Source organism: Oncorhynchus gorbuscha, linkage group LG07 (genome assembly GCF_021184085.1).
Source record: "Oncorhynchus gorbuscha isolate QuinsamMale2020 ecotype Even-year linkage group LG07, OgorEven_v1.0, whole genome shotgun sequence".
NCBI classification, from domain to species: domain Eukaryota; kingdom Metazoa; phylum Chordata; class Actinopteri; order Salmoniformes; family Salmonidae; genus Oncorhynchus; species Oncorhynchus gorbuscha.
In genome coordinates, this window is record NC_060179.1 from 55,972,005 (window position 1) to 55,984,055 (window position 12,051).

The following is a 12,051-nucleotide window of genomic DNA, read 5'->3' on the forward strand; positions in this document are numbered from 1 at the left end:
TTAGTCCCGCTGTTTGTGTGTATGGATTAGCCTGCTGATGTGGGGGTATATTGTAGCCACAGTATCATTGTCTGTGTGACCTAGCAAGGACAAGGTGGTATTCAATCTGCTTATATTTGATAAGAGGATTTCTACCTTGGTAATCTGACACTAAATACAGGTACATACCCCTCTTCCTGACCCCCCCCTTTCCCATTACTGTAGTCTCTGTTAACCAATCACATCACACCTGTTCCCTCTGTTAGCCAATCACATCACAGATTTAGTTTTATTTCTGTTTGAATTCATCAATATTATTTTTCCCCCTCTCTTTTTCTGTCTGTAGGTTTTCTTCAATGCCTCTCTTACAGTCGTAACTTTGAAGAATACTTCTATACACACAGACAGACGCGCACAATAAATGCAAAGTTTACTGCAGCTGTCCATTCTGCTGTTATATATTACCAAATCATTGCTTTATTTCCCAGAAACAAACTTCAGACTTCTTCAGAAGAATTGTGAGAAACAACTTTTAACATCCTAAAATAATTAGCATATAACATTTACCCTAAATGTACATATGAACAATTCCTCCTTCCTTTTGGCTATGTTGATGAATATTCCCTTTCCCCTGTTTCCTGTAGATGATTTTTACGCAGCAGTCCATCATGAGGCCGAGGGTCAAGTCATCAGTGTCTATCGGAGCGTATGTCACTATAGTTTAGATGTCACCACGTTTGACAATCCATCACACCCAGGGTTAAAAGCTGAAATCCTATACGATCACCATGCGATTAATGGTGATCAACTAGGTGCTAAAAAGCATAATTCTCCATTCTCTCCAACATAGCAGTTGTTTTTTTTGTGTTTGTTTTCTCTTTTCTCCAGTCTTGTGAAGTACTCTGTCACCTATAATAAGCACGACCCTTTCCTAGCCCCCTGTCTCCCTAGCAACCCCTGGGTAACTGATGATGTCACCTACTGGTTTCTCAACATGGCGAAGTGAGTCTGATCCCTAACTGTTCAGCTTACTATCCCTGTCCTACCTGTCGTTGTAGAATGTATTATTTGAACTGATATCAAAACATGGACGTTCATATGTGTGTGTGTCAGTGTGGGAATTCCTACTAAGATGCGTGTGGAGAGGTGGACCTTCAGTTTTGGGGAGCTGCTCTCTGACCCTCGAGGCAGAGATGACTTCAGACTCTTCCTCAAGAAGGAGTTCAGCGGTACGTTGCTACAGCGTTACGGCAACATTGGGGAAACATTGCAACAATGGTGGTATGATATTATGTCTTCGTCCATTTCTGGAGAAATTGATTCCTGACTCAACGAGACTAACATGGTTAAATAAATAAAAAACAATAAAAAATGTTTGACATGATTTTAGGCAGGCATGTACCTGTCCCATTTTACACCCAACAGTCTGGGTCTTTTCAAGGTGCCTCTGCTTGTTCTTTTAGAGGATTTGACATTATACAACAAACATTTGACTGGCTGGTTGATTGATTAGTTAATGGATTGATTCATTGACAGGTGAGAACCTGGCGTTCTGGGAGGCGTGTGAGGATCTGAAGTGGGGAACAGCCGCTACCATGAATGACAAGGCCCAGCAGGTCTACAAGTAAAGAGAACCATAACCCCACACACTTGGGACCGAGCTGTTACCACATCTGTGTTTGGGTCTACCATATGTAATCCATTGCACTGACGGTCCCTGGCTACGGACAGACAAAACATTAAGTCATGTGCACGGTATGATTTGATATGATTTGAGGTCATGTTGTTTTGGTTTGTGATTGGTATAAGACAGGAATAAGCTAGTCCCCCAACCCCACTGCCCCCCATGAGACTACCCAGGATGCATCACTCTCTACCCATGATGCTTCGTTTAGTAGCCTGTCTGTCCAGTCGGAGTGAAAGGCCAGAGCTCCTCCCTGCAGAGAAACACATCATCTCACCTGGAGATATATTCACTTGTCAGCAGTCACAGTACAGGAATAGTGTTTCTGATAATATATCTGTCTATGTGCAACGCAAGTTCAAGTACAAGTTTTATCGCCCCCATAGGTTCAGTTTGCAGACAGGATGAACATACAACACAGCAGTGTTGTAGTACTCGTGACTGGTCTTGAGTCAGGTCTCGAGACCACATATTGAGTGTCTCGGTCTTGTCTCCGTGTCGGATACATTTGGGCTCGGTCTTGACTCGGTCTCGGACAGTGAGGACTCGTCATTTCTTCCCGAGACCAGCTGAGACCAGCGGATTAAAACTTATCAGCTTCCATTCAGTCAGCGCATAAAACCACTTCGCCAGGCCAAATATACAGAATATACTCCTTATTTGAGACATTAATACATTATCCGAACCGTCTTTAAATCTATTATAGACAAGTTTGCTCAGTGGTGACCCTATAGGACCTTCAGTGTGTGACAGGTTAGTACAGTGGTGAACCTATAGGACCTTCAGTGTGTGACAGGTTAGTACAGTGGTGAACCTATAGGCCTTCAGTGTGTGACAGGTTAGTACAGTGGTGAACCTATAGGACCTTCAGTGTGTGACAGGTTAGTACAGTGGTGAACCTATAGGACCTTCAGTGTGTGACAGGTTAGTACAGTGGTGAACCTATAGGCCTTCAGTGTGTGACAGGTTAGTACAGTGGTGAACCTATAGGACCTTCAGTGTGTGACAGGTTAGTACAGTGGTGAACCTATAGGCCTTCAGTGTGTGACAGGTTAGTACAGTGGTGAACCTATAGGTCTTCAGTGTGTGACAGGTTAGTACAGTGGTGAACCTATAGGCCTTCAGTGTGTGACAGGTTAGTACAGTGGTGAACCTATAGGCCTTCAGTGTGTGACAGGTTAGTACAGTGGTGAACCTATAGGACCTTCAGTGTGTGACAGGTTAGTACAGTGGTGAACCTATAGGCCTTCAGTGTGTGACAGGTTAGTACAGTGGTGAACCTATAGGTCTTCAGTGTGTGACAGGTTAGTACAGTGGTGAACCTATAGGCCTTCAGTGTGTGACAGGTTAGTACAGTGGTGAACCTATAGGTCTTCAGTGTGTGACAGGTTAGTACAGTGGTGAACCTATAGGCCTTCAGTGTGTGACAGGTTAGTACAGTGGTGAACCTATAGGTCTTCAGTGTGTGACAGGTTAGTACAGTGGTGAACCTATAGGTCTTCAGTGTGTGACAGGTTAGTACAGTGGTGAACCTATAGGCCTTCAGTGTGTGACAGGTTAGTACAGTGGTGAACCTATAGGTCTTCAGTGTGTGACAGGTTAGTACAGTGGTGAACCTATAGGACCTTCAGTGTGTGACAGGTTAGTACAGTGGTGAACCTATAGGACCTTCAGTGTGTGACAGGTTAGTACAGTGGTGAACCTATAGGCCTTCAGTGTGTGACAGGTTAGTACAGTGGTGAACCTATAGGACCTTCAGTGTGTGACAGGTTAGTACAGTGGTGAACCTATAGGCCTTCAGTGTGTGACAGGTTAGTACAGTGGTGAACCTATAGGTCTTCAGTGTGTGACAGGTTAGTACAGTGGTGAACCTATAGGCCTTCAGTGTGTGACAGGTTAGTACAGTGGTGAACCTATAGGACCTTCAGTGTGTGACAGGTTAGTACAGTGGTGAACCTATAGGCCTTCAGTGTGTGACAGGTTAGTACAGTGGTGAACCTATAGGTCTTCAGTGTGTGACAGGTTAGTACAGTGGTGAACCTATAGGACCTTCAGTGTGTGACAGGTTAGTACAGTGGTGAACCTATAGGCCTTCAGTGTGTGACAGGTTAGTACAGTGGTGAACCTATAGGTCTTCAGTGTGTGACAGGTTAGTACAGTGGTGAACCTATAGGCCTTCAGTGTGTGACAGGTTAGTACAGTGGTGAACCTATAGGTCTTCAGTGTGTGACAGGTTAGTACAGTGGTGAACCTATAGGCCTTCAGTGTGTGACAGGTTAGTACAGTGGTGAACCTATAGGTCTTCAGTGTGTGACAGGTTAGTACAGTGGTGAACCTATAGGTCTTCAGTGTGTGACAGGTTAGTACAGTGGTGAACCTATAGGTCTTCAGTGTGTGACAGGTTAGTATAGTGGTGGACCTATAGGTCTTCAGCGTGTGACAGGTTAGTACAGTGAACCTATATGTCTTCAGTGTGTGACAGGTTAGTACAGTGGTGGACCTATAGGTCTTCAGCGTGTGACAGGTTAGTACAGTGAACCTATATGTCTTCAGTGTGTGACAGGTTAGTATAGTGGTGGACCTATAGGTCTTCAGTGTGTGACAGGTTAGTATAGTGGTGAACCTATAGGTCTTCAGTGTGTGACAGGTTAGTATAGTGGTGAACCTATAGATCTTCAGTATGTGACAGGTTAGTATAGTGGTGAACCTATAGGTCTTCAGCGTGTGACAGGTTAGTATAGTGGTGAACCTATAGGTCTTCAGCGTGTGACAGGTTAGTACAGTGAACCTATATGTCTTCAGTGTGTGACAGGTTAGTATAGTGGTGAACCTATAGGTCTTCAGTATGTGACAGGTTAGTATAGTGGTGAACCTATAGGTCTTCAGTGTGTGACAGGTTAGTACAGTGATGAACCTATAGGTCTTCAGCGTGTGACAGGTTAGTACAGTGAACCTATAGGTCTTCAGTGTGTGACAGGTTAGTACAGTGAACCTATATGTCTTCAGTGTGTGACAGGTTAGTATAGTGGTGAACCTATAGGTCTTCAGCGTGTGACAGGTTAGTACAGTGAACCTATAGGTCTTCAGCGTGTGACAGGTTAGTACAGTGAACCTATATGTCTTCAGTGTGTGACAGGTTAGTATAGTGGTGAACCTATAGGTCTTCAGCGTGTGACAGGTTAGTACAGTGGTGAACCTATAGGTCTTCAGCGTGTGACAGGTTAGTACAGTGGTGAACCTATAGGTCTTCAGCGTGTGACAGGTTAGTATAGTGGTGAACCTATAGGTCTTCAGCGTGTGACAGGTTAGTATAGTGGTGAACCTATAGGTCTTCAGCGTGTGACAGGTTAGTACAGTGGTGAACCTATAGGTCTTCAGTGTGTGACAGGTTAGTACAGTGGTGAACCTATAGGTCTTCAGCGTGTGACAGGTTAGTACAGTGGTGAACCTATAGGTCTTCAGTGTGTGACAGGTTAGTACAGTGGTGAACCTATAGGTCTTCAGCGTGTGACAGGTTAGTACAGTGGTGAACCTATAGGTCTTCAGTGTGTGACAGGTTAGTACAGTGGTGAACCTATAGGTCTTCAGCGTGTGACAGGTTAGTACAGTGGTGAACCTATAGGTCTTCAGCGTGTGACAGGTTAGTACAGTGGTAAACCTATAGGTCTTCAGTGTGACAGGTTAGTACAGTGATGAACCTATAGGTCTTCAGTGTGTGACAGGTTAGTATAGTGGTGAACCTATAGGTCTTCAGTGTGTGACAGGTTAGTATAGTGGTGAACCTATAGGTCTTCAGTGTGTGACAGGTTAGTACAGTGGTGAACCTATAGGTCTTCAGCGTGTGACAGGTTAGTACAGTGGTGAACGTATAGGTCTTCAGTGTGTGACAGGTTAGTACAGTGGTGAACCTATAGGTCTTCAGTGTGACAGGTTAGTACAGTGGTGAACCTATAGGTCTTCAGTGTGTGACAGGTTAGTACAGTGGTGAACCTATAGGTCTTCAGCGTGTGACAGGTTAGTACAGTGGTGAACGTATAGGACCTTCAGCGTGTGACAGGTTAGTACAGTGGTGAACCTATAGGTCTTCAGTGTGTGACAGGTTAGTACAGTGGTGAACCTATAGGTCTTCAGTGTGTGACAGGTTAGTACAGTGGTGAACGTATAGGTCTTCAGCGTGTGACAGGTTAGTATAGTGGTGAACCTATAGGTCTTCAGTGTGACAGGTTAGTACAGTGGTGAACCTATAGGTCTTCAGTGTGTGAACCTATAGGTCTTCAGCGTGTGACAGGTTAGTACAGTGGTGAACCTATAGACCTTCAGTGTGTGACAGGTTAGTACAGTGGTGAACCTATAGGCCTTCAGTGTGACAGGTTAGTACAGTGGTGAACCTATAGGTCTTCAGTGTGTGACATGTTAGTACAGTGTTGAACCTATAGGCCTTCAGTGCCTTCAGTGTCTGAAAGGACAGCAACCGTAATACCAACACACACACATTAACCATGTCTCTGGTTAGGACTTTCCTGACGCGTGGCGCCCCCCGGTGGATCAACATTGATGGGAAGACCATGGAGGTGACAGTTAAAGGGTTGAAACACCCTCACAGATACGTACTGGATGCAGCTCAGACACACATCTTCATGCTGATGAAGAAGGTCAGTTTCACCACACTAATTCTACAGGCCCTCTGTCTGCTGTAACTGGAAAATCATACACAAAATGGCTGCCATGATGTGACTTATTTTGGAGTAAAACTTTCAATACTTGTACAGGAGGTATCTAAGTGTGTGTGTGTGTGTGTGTGTGTGTGTTATAGGACTCTTTTGGGCGGTACCTGAAGTCTCCAGTGTTTAAGGACACTCAGAAGAGGGCCATCTGTCCTGACCAACACATGTTCAGGTCAGTGCTATGTGTGTGTGAGAGAGTGTGATCAGTACAGTGGAACATATTGTCTGCACTGGTGTGAGTACTGTAAAACTTCAATCAAACGCAGTTTCAAATAAACGCTGGGTCTAAATGAATTGTTTAACGTTTCCATTAATTACCATGAATTGTTTACGAGGCTTAATGTTTCATTTGTTACATTAAATAATTCAGTAATGACAATTATGTAAACTGTTTTTATTGCCAGTAAGAAAATACTAGCCATTGGCTGCTAACAGCTGAGATCTGCTTGCTAACTGGAAAGCACAAAAACAGTCAACAACTTCTGGATTCCTTACCCCAGATATTGGCCGATCACCCTCTAGTGGTGAAAAGTAATAACTGTCGAAAATGCGCAGTCAAAAATGAGAATAATTATTCTGTCAAGGAAAAGTTATTATTTTTTATTTGAGGCATACTAAGACAAAAGAAATGTGACACGGTGTGTAAACGATAATACATTAGTGCAGGAAATGAAGAAATTGATTGAAATGCTGAAATTAAACAATTAAATATGCAAATGAGCAAAAACTGTGTGCATTAAGGAAATAGATGCCTGGCTCAAATTGAAGCCTGCCTCGAGGCACGTGTTACAAATAAACTCACAGGCTATTAACTAAAGTTTTACGGTATCTCCCTCAACACCTCTTTCCCCTCTATCTCTAAGAGATAATTTGTGTGTAATTGTAAGGACATGTACAACTCTCTCTCCCCCTCCTCAACTCTCTCCCTCCCCCATCCCTTTTCCAGTGTGCCCCAGTTGGAGGCCAATGCGAGGAAGCGTCGACCCAGCATCAGTCCCATCATCGTCCGCCAGCTGGAGCAGGAGGAGAGAGCCAGGATGGCCACCAGTGGCCCTGTGGACATCACACAGGTCATGAGCAAACTCAGCAACAAGGGCAAGGAGGTGCCCCCGTCCAAGAAATAGACCATAGACACACTCACATGCATAGACATGAATACACACACTTCTATAAGCACACACACACACACACACACACACACACACACACACACACACACACACACACACACACACACACACACACACACACACACACACACACACACACACACACACACACACACACACACACACCAGCTGAAAGCTAAGCAATGTAGTTGCTACCTTTTACATATAGTTTGGAGTACAGCAAAGTTGACAAATAGTGAGCATTTGAAATAAAATGTACTATTTTGAATTTGTATGCTGTATGCTGCCATGGCCAGTGTACCATACATGCTTCAGACAAAACAGCTGGAAGAGCAGTTATGTCTATCAGTCTGACTGTCATTAGAATGCAATACTACCACAGACACAAAGGTTTAAAACCATTGAATGTTTCAAGTTATTAAGTGTTTTAGTCCTGATGGTATGCCTCACTCACTGAGCAGTATCACCTGTCTCACCTGTATCTCATTTTCTCTCACCTGTCATCAGCATGTTCTACCTATAGGGACACATCTGTGTCGTTCCACCAATAGAGTGCCTTTTATATCCCTCATACATTATGTGTGTACATTGTGATAAAACATTCCATTTAACAGTTGGATCACATACATCTACGTTCTGACTTACACGACATGACCTAAAGTGGCCTGAATCGCAGTCTGCGTTCCAATTCATCCCAAAGGTGTTCGGTGGGGTTGAGGTCAGGGCTCTGTGCAGGCCAGTCAAGTTCTTCCACACCGATCTCAACAAACCATTTCTGTTTGGACCTCACTTTGTGCACCAGGGCATTGTCATGCTGAAACAGGAAAGGGCCTTCCCCAAACTGTTGCCACAAAGTTGGAAGCACAGAATTATCTAGAATGTCATTGTATTCTGTAGCATTACGATTTATCTTCACTGCAACTATGGGGCCTAGCCTGAACCATGAAAAACAGCCCCAGACCATTATTCCTCATCCACCAAACTGTACAGTTTGCACTATGCATTGGCGCAGATAGTGTTCTCCTGGCATCCGCCAAACCCAAATTAGTTTGTCGGACTACCAGATGGTGAAGTGTGATTCATCACTCCAGAGAACCTGTTTCCACTGCTCCAGAGTCCAATGGCGGGGAGCTTTACTCCACTCCAGCCGACACTTGGCATTGCGCATGGTGATCTTAGGCTTGTGTGCGGCTGCTCGGCCATAAACCCATTTCCAGACAAACAGTTGCTGACGTTGCTTCCAGAGGCAGTTTGGAACTCGATAGTGAGTGATTTTATTTACGCGCCACGTACCTCAGCACAGGGGCAGTCCCGTTCTAGCTTGTGTGACCTACCACTTTGCGGCTTAGCCGTTGTTGCTCCTAGATGTTTCCACGTCACAATAACAGCACTTACAGTTGACCTGGGCAGCTCAAGCAGGCCAGAAATTTGACGAATTGACTTTCGGAAAGGTGGCATCCTATGATGGTGCCACTTTGAAAGTCACTGAGCTCTTCAGTAAGGCCATTCTACTGCCAAAGTTTGTCTATGGAGATTGCATGGCTGTGTGCTCGGTTTTGTACACTTTTCACCAACGGCTGTGGCTGAAATAGCCGAATCCACAAATTTGAAGAGCTGTCCATACTTTTGTAAATATAGCAGTGTTGTGTTCGAGACCACTTAAAGCGAGAACGATTCAAGACCAAGACTGGATGGGCGGCGAGTCCAATTCAAGACCATGATTGTAATTTTGTCAAATCACCACCATAATAAGAGTGATTTGATAATGAGTTAAAAATGGCTGCATAGGACCTTTAAGCTTGTATTTAATTGATCCTCACCACAACAAACTTCTGATTACTTTCAGTTACACACTGTCACAAGGGGAGCTATGGATGATTTAAGATGAAATCGACAAACCTGTCACGGTCAACCTTGTCAATTTTCACTTTTCTAGTCATTTTTCTTAATTTGACCTCTTAAGATGGGGAAACAATTACACTACCCTAAAGGTGCCCTATTTGTGGAATGACACATACTGTATGTTGTATGTCATTATTGTAACTTACATTTCTGCACCATCCATCCAATAAAGAGTCTATGCCCGGGACATCAGTCTGTCATCTCATCTTCACTGTGTCATCCAGTCACTGTGCCTATCTCTGTCAATTAGTCCATAATGCCATAACAGAACTCACAGATAACTCACAGTATTTTCTGTCCGAGGGCCAGACCAGTCCATGCTGCCTTCATTTATACCAGTGTTCAGTGTGTGGTGTATTAGTATGACCTATCAGTGATCTTTCCCCCTTGACCTTATGTCTGAACTCTGACCTTTAACCCCTACATCTGTGTCACTTCACGGCACCCATACCCCACCTGGCGGTCTACTCTGGCCCCCCTTCTTCCTCCACCTCACCCCCTTTCCCTCTCTGCCTCCCCAACACCCCCACCTGCTCTTCACCCATCAGCGTAACCATAGATAGCACCCCCGCCTCAGAACGTAGGTGGGAGGGAAGGGTGGAGGTGGGGTGGAGGGGGGAGAGGCCGACATTGAGAGCCGGGGGACTGCTGTCTCTTCTCGTTCACGTATGGCTCTCTCATTGGGCCGTCTGTTGAGAGGGGTCTGTACTCCCTCCACAGTATTCCCCAGCATAATGCCAAAATGTCCTGCCCCCGCCGGGACAAGCAGCCGCGTTCAGCCTATCAACATGGAGCAGCCCAGCCAAGCCCCGCCCAGGCGCATTGCCAAGTGAGTCACAGAAGAGTAGGCTCCCACACACCTTTATAGATCCTCATCCCTACAGTCCCTCATCCCTCTTTCCTCTCCACTTTCCTTCAGTTTTTTCCAGATCAAGGTGGACATCCCTCCAGAGTGTAGTATCTACCCCCGTTGACTCCGAGGATGAGGTGGAGAGAAGGGGGCATTGAGTGGGGGAGGACAGGTGAAGGAGATCATCTGTCCCTGGGAAAGTCTAACACCTTATGATGGGGCCGGATAACGCACACACACACACATTAACGTGCATGCGCACACACACACACACACATTAACGTGCATGCGCACACACACACATTAATGTGCATGCGCACACACACACACACACACACACACACACACACACACACACACACACACACACACACACACACACACACACACACACACACACACACACACACACACACACACACACACACATTAACGTGCATGCGCACACACACACACATTAACGTGCATGCGCACACACACACATTAACGTGCATGCTCACACACACACACACACATTAACGTGCATGCGCGCACACACACACACACATTAGCGTGCATGCGCAAACACACACACATTAACGTGCATGCGCACACACACACTTACATTAATGCCGACATTTCCAAAGTATAATCCGTTACAGTTACTAGTTACCTGTCCAAAATCAGTAACGTAGGATTTGGATTACTCAAACTCAGTAATGTAATCTGATTACGTAGTTATTTTGGGAATACTTTCCACTTCAGAAGCGTTAGAAGACGTGTGTCTTCATAGTGGTCTCTGACTTGTCGGACTCGCTCAGGTGGAACAATCTGAAAGTAGAAAAGTTGTTCAATGCTGAATAGAATATCACTGAGAAAACAGAAAGGTGTCAGAATGTCTTTTCATTTAAAAAGTAATCCAACAAGTAATCATCTAGTTTTTCAAAAGTATCTGTAATCTGATTACAATATTTTAGCTGGAAACATAACTGATTAAAGTTATTTTTTTTGTAAACAGGTTACTCCCCAACCCTGTTAATGTACACAGATACAGACACACACACTCTCTCTCTCTCTCACACACACATACATACATACATACATACATACATACATACATACATACATACATACATACATACATACATACATACATACATACATACATACATACATACATACATACATACTGTGGCGTACAGCAGGTCAGCCACCAGGGGAGACTCGTCGAGGCCTGGTAACAGATGGAGTATACATCACGAGGCGGGGGCTCCATCTGCTGGACGTGCCAGGTCTCGACGGGCTCTCCGGACAGGACTAATTGGGGCTGATTGGGAGCTGGTGAGTAATCAAGGGCGGATTGCTCACCAGCTGTGCGAGGCCCATAAAGCTGCCAGAAGGGCAGCACACATGGAGAGGACGAGGGGAAGCGAGGTGACTTCCATGTGGTTGGATACGGGTTACCTGAGGAAGTTGAGTTTGTGTGCCCGACAGGATGACTTGGAGCCCAGGAGAAGGTATCCCGCAGAGGGTCTCATGAGGGAGATCTGTTCTTTTCTTTATTTATTATTTAATAAACACCCTTGAAACTGAGCTAATCATACTCTGTCCGTGTCTGATCTATGTAAACATCTTGACCAAACCCCCTGGTTTGTAACAATACATACATGCATACATACATACATACATACATACATACATACATACATACATACATACATACATACATACATACATACATACATACATACATACATACATACATACATAAATCCACGGACACACCTGAATCCTTACCATTAA

General features: G+C 44.7%; 1 protein-coding gene and 1 pseudogene across 3 annotated transcripts in view; both read left to right on the forward strand.

The window, feature by feature from the left end:
• LOC124040077 (regulator of G-protein signaling 9-like) overlaps positions 1-8,567 on the forward strand; it is an 18,199-nt gene extending 9,632 nt beyond the window's left edge. For all 3 annotated transcript variants that reach the window (XM_046356867.1, XM_046356864.1, XM_046356865.1), the window contains exons 10-17: positions 468-497; positions 624-685; positions 868-981; positions 1,093-1,208; positions 1,516-1,603; positions 6,177-6,315; positions 6,477-6,559; positions 7,334-8,567. In XM_046356867.1, coding sequence (XP_046212823.1) covers positions 468-497; positions 624-685; positions 868-981; positions 1,093-1,208; positions 1,516-1,603; positions 6,177-6,315; positions 6,477-6,559; positions 7,334-7,511 — 810 coding nt within the window. In that variant the 3' untranslated portion in view covers positions 7,512-8,567. The remainder of the gene's footprint in view (positions 1-467; positions 498-623; positions 686-867; positions 982-1,092; positions 1,209-1,515; positions 1,604-6,176; positions 6,316-6,476; positions 6,560-7,333) is intronic.
• A 1,272-nt stretch (positions 8,568-9,839) lies between these two features.
• LOC124039015 lies at positions 9,840-10,532 on the forward strand (annotated as a pseudogene).
• Positions 10,533-12,051: the final 1,519 nt, after the last annotated feature.